The 18,473-nt window shown below is 44.3% G+C and overlaps 3 protein-coding genes across 4 annotated transcripts in view; 2 read left to right on the top strand and 1 right to left on the bottom strand.

Moving 5' to 3' along the window:
* Nucleotides 1–1,355, top strand: part of LOC115556869 (uncharacterized protein C20orf85-like) — a 1,893-nt gene extending 538 nt beyond the window's left edge. The window contains exons 2-4 of the mRNA XM_030374267.1: nucleotides 272–353; nucleotides 713–814; nucleotides 1,095–1,355. Coding sequence (XP_030230127.1) covers nucleotides 272–353; nucleotides 713–814; nucleotides 1,095–1,250 — 340 coding nt within the window. The 3' untranslated portion in view covers nucleotides 1,251–1,355. The remainder of the gene's footprint in view (nucleotides 1–271; nucleotides 354–712; nucleotides 815–1,094) is intronic.
* A 1,375-nt stretch (nucleotides 1,356–2,730) lies between these two features.
* LOC115556868 (keratin, type I cytoskeletal 18) lies at nucleotides 2,731–7,254 on the bottom strand. 2 transcript variants are annotated; one of them, XM_030374265.1, is made up of 7 exons: nucleotides 6,679–7,254; nucleotides 5,042–5,124; nucleotides 4,629–4,785; nucleotides 4,307–4,471; nucleotides 3,736–3,861; nucleotides 3,055–3,275; nucleotides 2,731–2,934 (listed from the first exon to the last, which is right to left on the bottom strand). In XM_030374265.1, exons 1-7 carry the CDS (start codon nucleotides 7,129–7,131, stop codon nucleotides 2,901–2,903), a joined length of 1,239 nt encoding a protein of 412 aa, XP_030230125.1. In that variant the 5' UTR covers nucleotides 7,132–7,254; the 3' UTR covers nucleotides 2,731–2,900. The 2 variants fall into 2 exon arrangements, with proteins under 2 accessions (XP_030230125.1, XP_030230126.1); XM_030374266.1 differs by having other exon boundaries at nucleotides 3,051–3,275.
* Nucleotides 7,255–12,870: 5,616 nt separating this feature from the next.
* On the top strand, nucleotides 12,871–18,473 carry LOC115556866 (keratin, type II cytoskeletal 8). Its single transcript, XM_030374264.1, has 9 exons — nucleotides 12,871–13,540; nucleotides 15,300–15,508; nucleotides 15,712–15,772; nucleotides 15,918–16,013; nucleotides 16,177–16,341; nucleotides 16,784–16,909; nucleotides 17,326–17,546; nucleotides 17,653–17,696; nucleotides 17,817–18,473. Exons 1-9 carry the CDS (start codon nucleotides 13,046–13,048, stop codon nucleotides 18,140–18,142), a joined length of 1,743 nt encoding a protein of 580 aa, XP_030230124.1. The 5' UTR covers nucleotides 12,871–13,045; the 3' UTR covers nucleotides 18,143–18,473.

Here is an 18,473-nt window from a genome sequence, read left to right on the forward strand (position 1 = left end):
CCACACAAATACATTAGAGGCGGAACAACATTAAACAAAATATTCAAAGCTTGTGTTTAAGAGAGGCACTTTAATTGCAAGAATAGGGCTTGCTCCTTAATATGTAGATGTCTCTCAGGGATAGGAGTGAATTAAAGTGAGTTATCTATGTGTCGAAGCTCTAACTATGCGTTGTTTGTCATTTACCTCAAAACTGAAACATTATTGTTGTTTATGTGTGGGTATGTTTTTGTGTGGGTGTGTCTGTGGGTGCGGGTGTGTGTGTGTGTAGGAAGACACGTCTTAAGGTCGAGAAAGAGTCATCCAAAATCTGGCCTCATAAGTGGGGCTTTCTCTCAGAAGTCTATATAGAGGTATCTACACAAACAAACACACACACACACACACACACACACACACACACACACACACACACACACACACACACACACACACACACACACACACACATACACACACACACGCACACACACACACACACACACAGTGCGGAGTGCATTTATTGCCACTATTACTTAAATACCACTCGCATTTCAAAAAGCAAGAATTATCTATACACTTATCTATGAACAGCAAACTAAATTCAAATCAGTGAACAATATTTATGCTTTGGAGATTTTTTTTAATTATACATTTTTTAATATTCTGCTAAGGATAAACAAGATCCACATGCATCCACCAATTAGAAGCCAGGTGTCCTGTTCTGTTTCAGAGCCAGAGGAAGGGGGCGGGACTGAGGGAGGCGGCCGGGGAGCTGGACCTCCCACCTCATCTGAGGGCACGCCCCCCGACCCCCGCCGAAAAATACATCCATGTATGAACTCACTGTCTTCCTGTCTGAACGCATACACACCTACATGTACTTGTCTATCTGCATGGATGTCTCTCTGACCTTGTTTTTACCTACCTACTTGTCTGTCTGTTTGTCTGTCTGCCTGACTGACTTTATGTCTGTCTTTCTGTAGGTCTGTCTGTCCTTAAACCTACCCTTCTAAATGTCTTTGGGTCTGTGTCATTATTGTTAAAAATAGATTGTTGTTTTCTAACCTATATAAGGGTGTAGTGTCATGACATCACTCTCCATTCTCCCCCAGGTAAGCCCCTCCCCTCCTGTACCCCAGACAACTCAGGCTTTGATTGGCTGGAGGTCTTCCCAGCCACATCTCCAGCTAGAGGTCTATGGCAAGGAGACCCATGGGAGGCGGAGCTTCCTGAAGGAACTGGGCTGGACCCTAGAATCTTGCACCTGATTGGATAACTGACCTCATGGACATGGACCCGGAGTGCTGTGGGATCCAGTCAAAATGCTGAATGTAGATTGTAGATTAAATATTTCAGTTTGATCCACCACTAAATCATTTCTTGGTTTATTGTTGAAATATTTGTTGTAAAAAAGTCTCTTCCTTGTTTCTATATTGTAGTTTTTAAAGCAGTTAGTCTGCTTATTTTGTGAATCTTTATGTAGCCTACTCAAATTGTGGCAATGTTTTGGGTATCTCTTAACAATTGACGCACTTGCTGTAAGATGCTTTGGATAAAAATGTCTGCTATATAAATTTATGTTGGTCAATATGCATAACAACTCTAGTTGACAAATCGATAGATTTAACTTAAAATCAATCATAAATCAACCAATGTATTACTGAATTAGCTAATACTCATTCATTGATTTCGCTATTAATTGGCCAGCTGTCAATTTATATAGAGAATATAAATCAGCTGATCAAGCCAGAAGCTAATATACAATCTGTCTGAGAACATTTAACACAGGAACCCTACAGAGAAATAGGCTGCTCCCTACTAAGAAACTACCTCCCTACTAGTTAATACTTGAACTTCTTTTCTCAAGCGTATCAACACACCTCATGCTCAACCACAGAAACATTTCTCCCTAACACTTCAAGTAGGCTGTATTAAAGCATGCAACTGGGGCACAAAATAATGAGTCAGATGCCTGGATCAGAGTGCCTCGGTGAAGTAGCCTACTTCTTAATGTACTTCTTCGTCTTCAGTAATTTTTGGGAAATGAAGGGATAACCCAATTCGCCGTAAGGATCTTTGCTGCCCCCTGCTGGTAAACCTTGCGTTGGCGTAAGGGCTGTCGTTAACGTGACTATAGGGTTAGAAAAAAAGGTGTGTTTTTTTTTTTCCAGACTTTTTGTATATATTAGTACAATACATACAAAAAAGTTTATGTTCAGTATAATTTAACAAAATATATCCAAAATAATAAAGTTATTTATTTTTAAATTTGGGGCCATGCCCCAACCAAGTATGACGTAAATAAATATTTATAAGCCTTTAGTTAATGATGAGCAAACATCAACAAACATGAGTATATTGCCGAATATAATGCCAACCATATATAGATGCTCAGCCCACCAGCCTATCAAGGGGGCCGTACCAACTGGTAGGCGGATCTATTCACCATTCATCTTAGTGCCCTTGTGATGTCACTGAAAGTTCGATCTTGACCTGCTAGTAATGGTTTTGAAACATCACACTTGGTGTTAAATAGGGGTCCTTTAAAAAACCCAGTTATTAATCATTTACTAATGTTTATTAACGTTTTTTTAATGATCAGTTCATCGCTTATATATTAATGTTGGGTTAATGATTTGTAATATTTTTATAAAAAATATAACCACTCATGAATATGTGCTTTGATTATGATGTAGGCTAATGAGGCTAGGAAAATATAAAGGGCAATGACACATTTCACGGACACACTTCCCATTTCATGAATTGATTCCATTGAATTTATTGGTCAGCAGAAGATTCAGCCAAAACAATAATTTGGTTTGTGTAATCAGAGATCGACTTTTTCAATTTCTTCTTTCTTTCTTCTCCAATTTTTTGAAAGTGCTGATTTGTGCAAAGATCACTGAAGCACAAACCGCCTATTCTGCCAACCCCTCTAGTGCATCTTGAAGCCTGTAAATCACAAAATTATAATATCCATCATTATCCTCATCAACATCAATTACATCTGTCTATTAAAATTATTCATCATTGATGATAGATTGAAGATTTGCCTCCGATAAACGTACTTACTTAAAATCCCCCCCGTCCAGCAGTGTCCTGTAGGTGGCGATCTCGGCCTCCAGCTTCATCTTCATGTTCAGCAGGGCCTCATAGTCCTGGGTCTGCTGGCTGATGTTGGAGCGCAGGTTGGTCAGCTCTCCCTCCAGGTGCATGATGATGCCGTTGTACTTCTCCGTCTCATTGTTGTTGCGTTGCTCTGTGCCTCTCAACGTGTCTTCCAAAGACGCTTTCTGTAGGGATTACCAACAAAACCATTGAACACACATATTCTCAAGGATCGAACGGAGCACAGAGGTTTAGTCGAAAGGAGTGGGCAGGATATTGAAAATATTAAACAACAGGGGGAGGGCATCAAGGGCTTAGGGATAGCGATACTCTGTCTTATTGAGAAGACTCAAGAGGGCCGTAGTACTGTAAATATACCTTGGCTTGTTTAAAAAAATAAAGCAACGTCTCACATGAGAAACGCTGTGGGAGTTTCAAACACCCCATAATGAAAGATCAATGCCCGATTTAGGAATTACCAAAACATTTACATCATAAGTAATTCATAAAGTAATAAATTAATTGTTGAAATATCTTCCCTATGCAACTTGTTGTGTGCATGGCATGGCACACAACAACTTCATTAGAGATTAATTAAAATGTGGGACATTTGAACACATGAGTGCATACGAGCAGTGTGCTTACCAAGCTCTGTTGGGAGGCCAGTTCAATCTCTAGGGTCTGGAGCTGTCTGGACAAGTCGCTGATCTCCAGCTGGGCCCCTTGAAGGGCCTCTGTGTTTTGTGAAACCTGTACCTGCACCTCCGAGATCTGGTGATACACAGGGTAAAACACGCACGGTATGTTTTAAAGTAGGCCTTCTGTGACACAGATATAAAACTACATAAGTACAAGATGGAGCAGAAATTCAACACTGACTAGATCTTAACCTCACAAGACTACTGCTACTTCACGAAAAAAATTACTTAATATTGATTTAGTCATCTGCAATTTAAGTATTCTTTCTGCAATGCTTTGAGCGCATTGTTCTTGCGTTGTCAAGGAAGGACCAGTCTTGTTGAATGTTGTAATTTGCTGTTGTTTCTAAGGATGTGGCATTGTGAAAGCAGAAGTGTCCCGTTATTCATAAATTATTCACACCCTTGGAACGTTATTGACCAATCAGAATCGAGTATTCAACAAAACTGTGGTATAACCATTAGTTAATAAGCAAAATTGCAGTTGATGCAAAGCCTTTGAACTACTGTCTGCGTACCTGATTTTCGTGCCACTGCTTGAGGTCCTGTGCGTTCTTGACGGCGACCTTCTCGTAGTTGGACCTGACCTCCTCCATGACCTGGGCCAGATCCTGACCTTTAGGAGCGTCCACATCCACCTGCACGCCCCCGTGGGAAACCTGGCTCCTCATCTCCATCAGATCCTACAGCACACAGAAAAGGAGGACGCACCAGGGTTTAGTCTCTATTGGCAGAAAATGCAAACAATTCGAAAAAATGTGACCAAAATAATTGCATTCTTCTAAACTCAGTTTAGAAAATAAAAATATACGTATATTTTTAAAAAATTGTCTTGCTCACGTTCTCGTGGTTCTTCTTGAGGTACATGAGCTCCTCCTTGACCGACTCAATCTCGCTCTCGATGTTCATCCTGCCCATGTTGGTGTCGTCGATGACCTTCTTCAGCCCCCCGATGTCTGCCTCCACCGATTGGCGGATGGCCGTCTCATTCTCAAACCTGGGGGGGAACCAAGATGCAAGCACTAAATAAGCAGATATATTCGCTACATATTAGTCTGCCTAATATAGCTAAGGTTCACATTCAATTTTCTACTATGTAATACCAATGAATCTATTTACTACTAATGGTGTCCCTAATTAACAGGTTTTAGAGACTCCTTTGTAACCTGCAGCTTTAATCCAAGCAATATTTTTAGCCCAAACCAAACAAAAAATTAAATCAATTCTGAAATAAATAAAAAAATTCAACGTACTTTACTTTGAAGTCGTCAGCGGCCAGGCGAGCGTTGTCGATCTGGAGCACCAGAGTGGCATTGTCCAGAGTCTTGTCAAAGACCTGGTGGGGAAACAATACAATATTATATGCATATCATTTACATGTATCCATGGTGTCAATAAAGAAATTGTAACTTGATCCAGAGCGTTCAAATGACACAATGGGGTGGCAACGTGCCCAACTTCCAGCACCAGACTCTGGGGGAAGGGACAGATTCATGATCAAAATCTGAATCCATGTTTGAGTTGATATGTAATAAAAAAAAAAATTGCTTATTATTTATTTTCCCTCTGCTACAGATGGATAAATAGACAGATTGACAGACAGACGGACAGACTGACAGAGAGACCGACAGAGAGACAGACAGGCCGATGGATAGCAACAGCCGTGAACATGTTTTCCGAACAGAGTTTATGTGTCTCCATGGGTAAAGCAGAAGATAGCGTCCTTCCCGTTTTTGTCAGAGAACACAAAGAGAGGCACAGAAGCCATCAATGTGTCACACTCTGAAACTGCAAAGAATGTGACATTTGACACTTCTTTGTAGTGCAGATTATTAGACAACCAGCACGCATGCTCGTTGATGTGTTTATGTGTGTGTGTGTGTGTGTGTGTGTGTGTGTGTGTGTGTGTGTGTGTGTGTGTGTGTGTGTGTGTGTGTGCTTGTATGTGAGTGTTTGTGTGTGTGTGTGTGTGTGTGTGTGTGTGTGTGTGTGTGTGTGTGTGTGTGTGTGTGTGTGTGTGTGTGTGTGTGTGTGTGTGTGTGTGTGTGTGTGTGTGTGTGTTTGGGACCCTTATTACATGCAGATGTAGCCCACACTGGCGTGAGCAGGAGCGTTCATTGTAAAAGCCATGTATTACACATCTGTTTCACATCAGGGTCGGCTTACACCAGATGATGCTTGCAGAGCAACTATTCACAAGCAAAGAATGCGTGCAGGAGAACCATTCACAAGTGGACACGCTGGAGGATAACATTTCTATTGGGAGGAAAAATATACTTTTGGGTCTTGTTCAGATGATTCGAGAAGTCAGTTTGCCTCTTGTTGGTGACTCACCAGAAACAGGAAGTCCTGCCAGCTGTGTGTGTAGCATGGGATGGATTATATGGGGGAAGGGTGAAGCTATGGACACAGCCACACCCTCCATTCTAACTCACGAAATATGATAACTCTTAAAGCAACATATTGAGAATAATGTCTTATGTGGCCTATATATAGGAGACTGTGGAATATATGATCATATTTAGAGAACTCGAAAGGACTAACTTTACTTTTCCCTTTTAAGTTTTGTGAACACTGAGTCATTGCAGATTCATCTTCATCATGATCATCAAATCACTGTCCCATACTTTACGCAATTTCCCCATCAATTTTCTTCCACCCTCCTATATAATTCTTTGTTTATTCGTATGCATAAACATTTCCCCTTCAATTTTCTTCCACCCTCCTATATAATTCTTTGTTTATTCGTATGCATAAACATTTCCCCGACCTCTATCACAGTTCAACATCCTACAAACAATATACATTCAGACACAAAACGGATCATCAACCTTAACCTTCTCCATCTTAAATAAACCTTTTCGACCCCACCCCTCTCCGGGTTGCTCACCTGTCTGCGCAGGTCCTCGAGGATGGGTGTGTACTTGCTGTACTCCCTCATCTCGGGGCCTCCCTTCTCCAGCGCCTCTCTGATCTTCACCTCCAGCTCGTTGTTGGCCTTCTCCAGGCTCCTGACCGTGTCCAGGTAGGTGGCCAGGCGGTCGTTCAGGTTCTGCATGTGGCCCCTCTCGTTGCCCATGATCCCCACACCGGCCCCGCCTGCACCGGCCCCTGCTCCGGCTCCCGCTCCTCCGAAGCCTCCGGACATCCCGCCGCCGCCGCCCATCCCGCTGCTCACCCTGTAGGCCGAGGAGGAGGAGATGGTGGGGGCGCCGGAGCGCAGGCTGGAGAAGGAGGACGAGGAGATGCGGGCCCCGGAGCCCCCTGCGCCACCATAAGTGCTGGCTGCGCGGTAGGGCGGGGTGGAGCGGGTGAAGGTGGCGCTGCTTGACCTGTAGCTCATGGTGAGTCCGGTTGAGATGGAGGCACACAAACAGACGAGGGCTGAGAGAGAGTGAAGAGAGGGTTCTGGACTGAGGTCTTGGTTGCTCGTCGGCAGGGAAAGAGACGTTGGCAGATCGAAATGGAGAAGTTATACTCCCCTGCAAGTCCCTCAACCACAGCTGGCCTTTTTAGACCCTGCCCACTTCCACATCCACCATTGTTCCTTTCCTGTTCTCCTCCCTCCCTCCCTCCCTCCTCTCGCTCTTTTCTCTCTTTTACTCACATGCTCCCTGTTTTTTGCAAACTAGCTGTGCTGTGACCCAATCTCATTTGTATAATCAGTTGCAAACATTTACATGCAGGAAATACAAAGGTGGACATTTGTTTATCTTCAAGAGCTGTGCATGCTGTGACCAGGGAATTCACCTCTTGGTCCAATGAGCATAAGAGATAAGTCTGTAGGTCTTAAGCTTGAAATATATTCTATAACCAACAAATAACAAAAAGGAAAAAGAAGCAGAACCGGGAAAGATAGTCATTATAACAACATTGAAGGTATTTTTTTTAGATTATACAAGGAAATTCCTTTGGTTTGCCCATAAAAGGCTTATTGCCTAACACTGACTGCATAGTTTTCTGTATGGTCAGTAATGTTTTGAACCAAATTATGCCCGGCCAAATCCCATGCCAGATTTTAACTAGTACCAACCGGTACAAAGTAAGTAGGCCTACAAACATGGTAGAATTGTTCATCGCTCAGGAAACATAATTGAAGTGACAAGGTCAAATATACTCATCAAACTCACATATACTTTGGATAAAAAAATATTTTAAAACGTACAAGATAAACTAAGCTGGGTAAAGAACTGGCTATGTGGTAAAAGCAACAATAAAATAAAGGGCTGCCTTGTTTACACAAGCTGTTGACTGAAAAAACGTGTGCCAATAATGACTGCATTAAATACGCTCATAAAAGCAGTAATACAAAAAAGGTGAGCTGTTGAAAACCAACCGTGGTTAGCATTATGTCAGAGCAGAGGAAAAAACAACATGACTACAATGGCATCTCAAATACAGAGCGCTGGGCATGAAACCTGAGAGGTTTACTTGGGTTTGGACATATTTGAGCAGAGGGTTAGGAAAACGGGGCCCCAGAGAACGGCGTAACAAAACAGTGTTTGACCCCCCCTCAGGTGCAGCTTTGACAAAGGCAGACACTCCTCCCCGATGTCCTCCATAACATGGCTCCTTTTATCCTTCCCATCTTACCCCACCTTTATGCTTGATAGAGTTTCAACACTTTCTCACAGTTTTCCCTGCATCTTCATCACCACCCCAGCCAAGCATTCTTCCCTTTACGGAACGCTAAGTCCATAATGAGCTCTGGCCGTTTCTATGGTAACCAAAAAAAAGAAAGAAAAAACACGAAAGTAGCTAAACTAAAACAAGGACACTTTTTTAGAGAAGTGAGGAGGAAGAAATGCCACATGTGAGGAAACACCCACCACATGAGTCTGGTCTCTGATTAAGACGGTGAAGGCAGATTTCACCATGGAAACTCTTGTATGATTCAGGTCTAACTTATCACTGTGCTTCCTGTCCATCTTGTTTAGCTTTCCAGCTCCACTGCTTTTCTTCATCCCCAGATACTGCATGGGAAATCCCCTCCAAACTTTTTGCCATTGCCGAAAGCAGCGGGTCCGCCCATTAACTGCCAAATATAATTTGACTCACTGTTTTTATCCCATTGTTCAGTTTATATAATACTGTTGTTTTTTTTTATCTGAATTTTATTATCGGAGTGGGTCCATTGTGCAGTTATCCCCGGCCCCTTTATTTCCTCCACATAGCTTCCTCCGATGAAGGAAAGGGAGAACGAGGAGGAGAAGACCAGAGACGAAGGGGCTGGTATTAGAGAGGTGAGGTTGGTGTGTGTGAGTCACCGCAGCACCCAGCGGGAGTCCCAACAAACAAACGGGCTGTATGTGCTCCAGGACCTGGACAGACGTCAACAACTGGAGAAGGGAGGAGGAGGAGGGGCGGTGAGGGGGGGCTTTCGTCCTTACCCGGGATGAACTCCCACTGGTTGGCTTTATTCTTTTACTTTTTGTTCCCTTCACTTTTTCCATTCGGTTAGCTCGAGTACAAATGAGCAATGCTCTCACATGATCTACCATGAGGCACACACGTGTTTATAAATGTACCAAACGCTAAATGAGCAGAGTAAGTTAATATTCTACCACAGGAGTATGAGCTAAGCTAACTCAATTATGCCCTTATGTTATTAGCATAGTCTTTCACTGTACTCTTTTCAGCAGTCAGAGTGTGTCTTCATGTCATTCCAAGTGTCGTTCCATACTAATTGTAGGACCAAGGCGGCCATGACCGGCCACTGTAGAGGTGAAGGAAAGCACAGCAAGGGTTTCTCTACGAGATGCCATGTCCAGCTTTAGCTCCCAGACATTCCTCAGGAGGCCACAAGGAGCACGGGGGGATTGGGACATTGTTAATGCTGATTGTTATGGACTTTCTTTATCACCCTCATTGTGGAATTACTGATGTCAATGCTTTTTTCTGATATGATAATGATTTGACAGTGTTGTAATGAGACACTTTGCCCCCGGTTCAAACTTATAGTAATGCTTTTATTAATTGTAGAGTTAAAGATATACATATCAATGGTAACAAAAAATAATGAACCATTGTTCCATGACAATGAAGTGTTTGGTAAGACTCAAAACACAATCAAATCACAAGAATTATACAGCTGTTTAGTTTCAAAGTCTTAAGTGGCTCACATTTCTGCGCCCACAGTCGACTGCATTACTGACAGCGAATGAGAGCGAAAGGTCCAACCCCACCCCATAGACATACTGTAAATCCAACCAAGCCACTCCTACTGTTTTTTGAGTCGTCCCAACTGTGCCCACTAGAGGGTGATATTCGAGCAAAAAAAAAGGATGGGTGTGGCCGTGAACGCACAAGTTCCCTTTAATCACCTGGCGTCAAGCATGGTCATGGGTTGCTAATGTTTACTTTCATACACCAACACACAATTCAACCACACCTCTATCTTATCATGGGAATTGTATGTTGTTACTGAGTTTGTTAGTTTAAGACTGTGTGTGGGAAGAGGACTCCGGGGAAGCCATGGCATCTTCAACAACGTTATGACTGGCTTTATAAGCTAATTTAGCGTCACGCCTTAAATAATCTTGCAAGGTCTTTCTCTGAAATAAACAATGCAGTTATGGGTGAGACAAACCTGATATTTTATCAGTATACTTTTGATCACTTTAATAAAGATAACTTGATTAATGAATTATGCAAATGAAATGATTTAATTTAATTTTGTTTTATTGATTTCTGAAATGTATTCTCCCTTACTGATGTATTTGTTGTTCCTATTAACAATCTAAGAATTATGTTTTGTAATTTTAATTTAATTTGAATCATAATGGTCATTATTCATGGCGGAGGTGACGTAAAGATGTAACATAATTATCATCTGCAAATTTCAATCTTAACCCACACATCATTCTCTAATACCACATAATAATGGATCTTTTCCCATAATATTGATCTCATAACACTGGGTCAACATTTGAAGGCCAATCTGCCAATCATTATGTAATTGGTTCCTTGTCTGCTGCAATTACTGTACCCACACTCGGGCCAACTTTGTAGCCTGCTATCTCCCTCTCATAGCATGTCAGTGTCCCTCTCTCACGGCACATTCCAAACATTATGTGTCATTTTGCAGCCTGGTACAAACCGAAAACATCACCACCATCTTAACAGGCTTCAGGTCAGGGTGTGACCTTCTGTGTGATTTCTCTCTCTCTGTCCCTCTCCTCCATCTTACTTGCAGTTTTAACTGGAAGAAAGTGAAATGACAAAAATAAACAGACACCTCTCCTATTTCAGACCTTAAAGAGAGAGAGAGGTGGGAGGAGGGGTTACTATCAGTCCCCAAGGGCTTGTCCAACGATAAGTGCTTGGTCGTGTGTACATATATGGTTTTCTTTTACCAAGCACGGGTCTCACAATGTGGGACAAATAACGTCACTTTTTTGTGCCCAGCCAAGCCAAATCTGAACTCAACATTGGTTCATTCTTCTGGTGGTTTTATGAGACAGAGTGAAAGATACCACAGTACTTTCTGGTTGCTGTGACAGCGTGATAGATACCACGCTACTTAGTTTGAATGACGTGTTGTTATTTGACAAGAGGGCGAAAACTTTCTTGGCGACTTATTAAAATAAAAATATTTATACACAGAGATATCTGGAGGAATAAGGGGTCACCATCCCGCCAGATGTAAACTAACTAAATATTATGTCAGAAACATGCGTGTTAAGATACGGGTCCTAATCTTAAAAAAAAGCAATTCTGTGGGCTATTTGTACTTAGTTGTGCAACCATGGCAACAGATACCTGTTCAAACACATCCCATTGTGCACAGAGATAATGCACCTCGAGGCCCCTGTATCCCAATCAACCAGTCCCTCCTGCCATTACACACAGCTTACATAAAACCCACCCAGGTTTACTACAGGTTTGATATACATCACAAATATGAATAACAGAGCTTTATTGACGAGCTCCACTGAGCAGTCAGTGAGCCAGAGAGGGAGGGACAGGAGGATTAAAGCAACACTAAGGTGGGGCAGAGGGAGGAAGAGAGGACGAGGCTGGGTCTGTTTGTTCTAACTAGTGGGCCGATAAGGAAGGAATGTAGTGTATTTAAATGTTCTCCACTCCGCTCTTCTTCAAGAGCGGTAAGGGGGGGGGGGATGCCCCAGACTGTGGTGTGGTGGTGGTGGGCGGGGTTAGGGGTGGGCGGGTGTTAATTTTGATTGATTGATTTTACACATTCTTGAACGGTATGAATTCTGCATGTGTATGATATATATATACTGCACCTGACAGATGTGACTAACCGACTTATGGGGTTAATGGGGAGTAGCAGTGCTGCTATGACTGAATAAACACTTTAATAACCCTAATGTGAAGACTTGGGACTGTAAACGGACGAAGGGAGGGTCATTAAAAGGAACAAGAGAGGAATGGGGCACCAAATCAAAATTTTCCCACATCTATCTTGTCGTGGTTAAGGCCAGCACACATACAGGCCACGTCCCTGTTGTGCAAACAGGATTTACGGCGCAATATGTTGAGTCCGTGAGAACTTAGGTGAAGCGAAAGGACCATAAAAATATTATTCAGGCTCATTAAACCCCAATGCTAGAGCACAACATGAAGGCGTCGCATGAATTTGTGCATAGGTGTGTTGAATTAGTGCGTACGTGTAAACTCTGTGCCCGCCGCTAGTGTTCCATGGGGCCTTTGTGAGTGAGGAACGTGTGCGTAATGACAGAGGCTCCATTTCGTCAGGCCAAGACAGGGGGCTGGAGGAAAAACTTGGCCTAATCAATCTGAGCGACTCCAAACATGGCAGGAGAGGACGACAATAAAACCAGTTTCCAAGTGAGCTTCGAAAAAAACAAGGTGAAAACCGCTCACAAGTGACCATTGTGTAAGATGTGTGCTGTAAATGTGTAACATGATGCTGTTTTTCCCCCTGCTTTACCAACTCTCCTCCTCCTCCTCCTCCTCCTCCACCTCCTCCTCCCCACCTCTGCACCTCCTCACACCTCTCCCCCCCAACCCGCCCCATACCGAGGGGGCTGTCCGACCACACCTCGACGGTGTCTCTGTTCTGCTCCCGATAAATAGCAGCATGGCACCGGGGAGGGTCTGTCTGCCTGAAGCCGCACTCACTCGCTCTCGCTCTCTCTCTCTCCCCCTCAGTCTCTCCGTGACTCTCTGTTCCACTGGGTCTCTGCCTCCCACACATACCCCAACACTAGCCCACTGCTGCATCTCGGTGCTTTGAAGAAAACCAACATCGATCCCATTGCTGTGTGACCATGTCTGTCAGAGCTCTGAAGACCACCACTGTCTCCTCCAGGTCCAACTCCTCCGGGGGGGGCGGGGTCGGTCCAGGCCAGAGGTGCTACAGCAGCCGCTCCTTCTCCGGCTACGGGGGTCCCGGCGCTGGCAAGCAGTCCTTCGCCGTCCGCAGCTCCTATGGGGGCGTGGGCTCCAGCGGGGCCGGCATGGGGGCCGGCAACGGGGGCTTTGTGGTGGGCGGGTACGCGGCCGGAGGGTCGGGTCAGAGAGGCGGCGCCGTAGAGTATGGCTACATGGGCGTCGGTGGAGGTATGGGTGGCGGTATGGGCATGGCTGGGGGTATGGGTGGAGGCATGGCCACCAGGGCGGCCCCCATCACGTCTGTGACGGTCAACAAGAGCCTCCTGGCGCCCCTGAACCTGGAGATCGACCCCAGCATCCAGGTGGTCCGCACCCAGGAGAAGGAGCAGATCAAGGGCCTCAACAACCGCTTTGCCACCTTCATCGACAAGGTGAGTCCCTTCTGTCGCGGCGCCTGGCAGAGACTCCCTGCTGCTGCTGAGCCACGACCTCAGAGCAACCCCCTCATCCCGTTTTCCCTAACCCTAACCCTTCATTTCATTAGCCAAAAGAAGCTTGAAAGTGAGCTCAAAATGGCTGCTCTGCATGCAAGGCAAACTGCCTCAGGTTGCAGAAGATTTCTGAAGTAAGTTGTGGCATTTTTACTGGCTTAAGGTCATCATTTTCCTTATATTGGTTCTCAGTGAAGGCTTAGCCTGCTCATATCGTTTTTAGACCCTTGAGTTTATGCCACAGAGAATCATAGTTATCATGCATCGTCTTCTGCAGAATGAAGGCTCTGCACTGAACAGAGCAATGTTGTTGATTGATAATCAAAAGACCAATCAGGTTGCTAAAGACAGGGATCTAGAAGCGTGTAATTGGATAACATCAATCAAAAATTTGTCCAGCATTTGTAAGCTGTAAAAAAGTATTCAAAATCAAAACTTTGTCGATTTGGTCAGTGTAGAATGCTTCACCCACTCATGCAAATGAGTTTCTCTTCTGTAAAATACCTCCATGACCAAACAGGAAACAAGGTGTATCTCCACCCCTTGCAGTTTCTGGTTTCCGGCCCAGGCTCTGTGCCGTCTTCCCATAGAGATTTTGCTATAACATCTGCTGAATCTGAGATTATTGTCTAGAGATTGTTGAGAGTGTAATCAAACATACAAACATTGTTCCACCTGAACAATGGAGGAAGCCTGACTTAGAGAGAGGAGCTTCAGCCACCATCAACCAAGCTTGACTATGCAATGATTGCAAAAGGAAGCTACAACCACTCCTCCATGCACACACCTTTGTCATAAAACCACATCACCGGCAACCTGCACCCAAAAACAAACACATACACACTTGCTTGTAAATGCAAGTAGGCATGCATGAATGCACACACAGATGCACGCATGCCACGCCCGCGCACGCACATGCTTACACAATAAGACTCACACAGACACATGTGCGACCACACACACACAAACAGACAAACACACACACATATGTACACACACACATACACACACACACACACACACTTACACACATATGCAATCATACACAGAACAGGGTTTTTGCTCATTATTTTCCATGTCCATGTTTTGCTGTGTAGGGAGAAAGAACAGCGTACCCCAACTTGAGGACAGCATATTAACATTTTGAGAGATGTGAGCCAGGGCTGAGAAACAGTGCCCCTTTGTGTTGGAACAAAGCAATTAGAATCTGGAACAGATCTAACAGTAATTACTGTGACATTTAAAGTCAGTTGGCAATATAGGGCAACATAGTAAAGTGCTCCTTTTGTGTTCATGTTTGTGTGTTTCTTTGTGACTTGTGAAAGATTAACACTTTCAGTCAAGTGTAGTTATTAACCTAAAACTGTCAATGAATATTTCGAAAATTCATCAAATCTGCCCAACTAATACTATTAGGATAAAAATAATTCTTGCTACTTGGTTTAATCGAGACCTTGTATCATTCATCAGTCCATCCCTCCCTCCATTTCGATCCACATCCTCTCAATCGAACCAGTTATTCAATTTATCCATCTGTGATCCATCCACAAACCCACCCCTCTATCTGTCTATCCATCCACTCTAAACAATCCCCATATATCAATGCTTGTAGGTACACTAATGCAAGTGAACTCTCAATCGATGGAACTATCCCCTCATTGATTCTGCATGATGCTGAACCTGGATGTTTCCTCTGCAGGTGCGCTTCCTGGAGCAGCAGAACAAGATGCTGGAGACCAAGTGGAAGCTGCTCCAGGAACAGACCAGCAGTCCCTCCAGCATGGACGCCATGTTTGAAGCCTACATCTCCAACCTGCGCAGACAGCTCGACGGCCTGGGCAACGAGAAGCTGCGGATGGAGTCCGAGCTGTATAGCATGAAGAGCATGGTCGAGGACTTCAAGAACAGGTGAGTGACTCTGGTTGTCCCCAGATCCTCCCTGGGAGTAGTCAATTATCTTATCTTTTGGCCTATGCTCCCTAGAGGAGCAACGAGATTAAGAAGAAGATAAGATCTTATCTTTGCTGGTTTATAATCAACAAAACCTTCTTGCAACCTGAGGATGAATGAACCATCACTGCGAATGAAGACTTACTTTCTCCTCCTTTTAGGTATGAGGAAGAGATCAACAAGCGCAACGAGGCGGAGAACACCTTTGTGCTGATAAAGAAGGTTTGTTGAATCCACCCAAACAAGCATGATAATGAACAGTCTCCCAACTATAACTGGACTCAAAGCGCCACATGGTCCAAACTATAGTCAATGGTTGGTTTCAATGGTTTCCCTATCCAATGATACATTGTGTTGTCCCTTGCAGGATACAGATGCAGCCTATATCGTTAAAGTTGAACTTGAGGCTAAATTGGACGGCCTCTCAGATGAACTTGAATTCCTGAGACAGCTCTACGATATGGTAAATGAATAGCCTAAAATAAATTGTCATGATATTGGGAAATTTCACCTTGGTTTTGGCCCCTCCAAAAGAAACGTGTTCATTTCTAAATCAAAAGTGTGCATTTAGGCTACCGAGATCCTTCAAAATTAAGAAAGGATTCGTGATTTTTTTTAATCACCAGGAGCTGCGTGAGCTGCAGAGCCAGATCAAGGACACCTCGGTCGTCGTGGAGATGGACAACAGCCGTAGCCTGGACATGGACGCCGTGGTGGCGGAGGTGCGCGCTCAGTATGAGGACATCGCCAACCGCAGCAGGGCCGAGGCCGAGGCCTGGTACCAGTCTAAGGTACGACCGGCAGCCGTCTCACACACACACACACACACACACACACACACAACTATTATAAGAATAAATAGGAGCTCTCTTCAAGGACCGTTGTCTCAGACATGAAGTGGAGAAGAAATATCTTTATGTTTTTAATGTTACTTTTGCTCCTTTCACAGGACTTAATTTAGTTCGATTTATTTTGTCGTGAGTCTGACTTTGATTATTTTGTCGTGAGTCCGACACGCAGCCTTGGTTTTCAGTTTCTTTGCATAAAAGCATGTGCTAAATGAATGTGAAGGTTACTGTAAAACTGTAAACAATAAGCACATATTCAGGTAGTAAGTTGTGTAAAGCGACGCAAGACGACACTCCCACATCAACAGGATGAGTTTGGGAATTGTCATCATCCTCCCTGTCTTCTCGCTGTTTGTTTGTTCTGGCTTGGACCGGACTGGACCAGTATGCAGAGATGCAGCAGTCAGCAGGGCAGCATGGAAACGACGTGAAGTCAACCAAGGCTGAGATCGCCGACATGAACCGCAGGATAATGAGGCTTCAGTCGGAGATCGACATGGTGAAGGCCCAGGTAAGGATTGTTAACTGTTTGCAGTGAATATCAGGGCCAGGGTCATTCAGCAGGAGGGCTCCAGGAGGCCTGCAGCTATAGATTGTGGGCTTTGTGGATCAAACCCAGAACCTCTTGGCTAGGAGTCCAACTCCCACCCAACCGCTACCCTATCCAACAGTGATTCATGTATGGTGACCGCTTGTGAAGGCTGAATTACTGTCCAAATCTGCAGTGTGCAAATAGTACTTTAAGCACGGATGGTCGATTTATTATTGTAAACCATCTTTTTTGTCCCTGCAAAATGCATTCCGATGGTAACCATCAGTATGCTCTCTGAAACTATGCACACAAGGCTTATGAGCATAAGAAAGGAATCGATTCAGTTCGGACACAATCTTCACAAGTAGATTGAATAGCAACTTCTCCACTTGCAGCGCAACACCCTGGAGGGTCAGATTGCAGAGGCTGAGGAGCGCGGCGAGATGGCTGTGAAGGACGCCAAGCTCCGCATCAGAGACCTGGAGGAGGCCCTCCAGAGAGCCAAGCACGACATGGCCTTGCAGGTCCGCCAGTACCAGGAGCTGATGAACGTCAAGCTGGCCCTGGACATTGAGATCGCCACCTACAGGAAGCTGCTGGAAGGAGAGGAGGACAGGTATGGGTTGTAGTGGCTGATGAGGAACCAGGGGTGGTTAGACTCTGATCGCATTCACTGATTTTGTACAATCGTTTGCTTCTTATCATTGCATCCGATTCCACAGGTTGCTCACAGGGATCAAGACGTCATGTGTGTCAAAGCAGACATGTAAGTTTGCTTTTCCATAAAATAAAACGTAATCTTAACTGACCATACGTCACCAAATATATAATCTAGAAATATTTTTTCAATACTCACAAACAATTGCAACTATTTATTTTTGTTCAGCTGTGAATTACAACGCCTATAACTGCATGGAGAGCTCCCGCACACCATCATACGTGAGCGCCTCCTTCGGTGGATCACAAGCAGTCAGCACCGCCTTCGGTGGCCACGAGGGGGCAGTGGTGAGCAGCGGAGACGACAAAGAAAGCAGCAGCAGCTCCGCCGCCACGGTCACCAAGGTAGAAGCCGTTGTTGTCAAGACGGAGGAGAAGCAGGAGGCCGAGGCCGAGCCGGTGGCGCCGGTGGCTGCCGAGGAAAAGGAGATTGCCGCTGTGGAGCAGGAGGCCACAGCAGAGGACGAGCCAGTGGAAGCCCCCGTTGAAGAGTAAAGTTCATTCGTTCACCTGAATGGTTGACCCCTTGATGTCGTGGTTCGATGATCTATTTCATTCTGTTAAAAACAGATAATTGGGGGAAAAATAAATCAATAAATTGTTCCACACATTTGCCAACCGTATAATGCTGATTGCATTTGTGTTCAAATTTGATGCAAACCTCAATGTGAAATAAAGGACTTATGTAAACAGGATATGTATCAGGCCTACTGATGAAAGCCCAATGGGCTCTTCAAGAACAGTTGAAGAAAACTTTTTTTCATTTCAACTGTGTTTCATCCCAAAATCCTCTGATTTGAATAAAGATTCAAAAGTTTCCTTTGAA

The sequence above is a fragment of the Gadus morhua genome, chromosome 13 (assembly GCF_902167405.1).
Source record: "Gadus morhua chromosome 13, gadMor3.0, whole genome shotgun sequence".
Taxonomy (NCBI): domain Eukaryota; kingdom Metazoa; phylum Chordata; class Actinopteri; order Gadiformes; family Gadidae; genus Gadus; species Gadus morhua.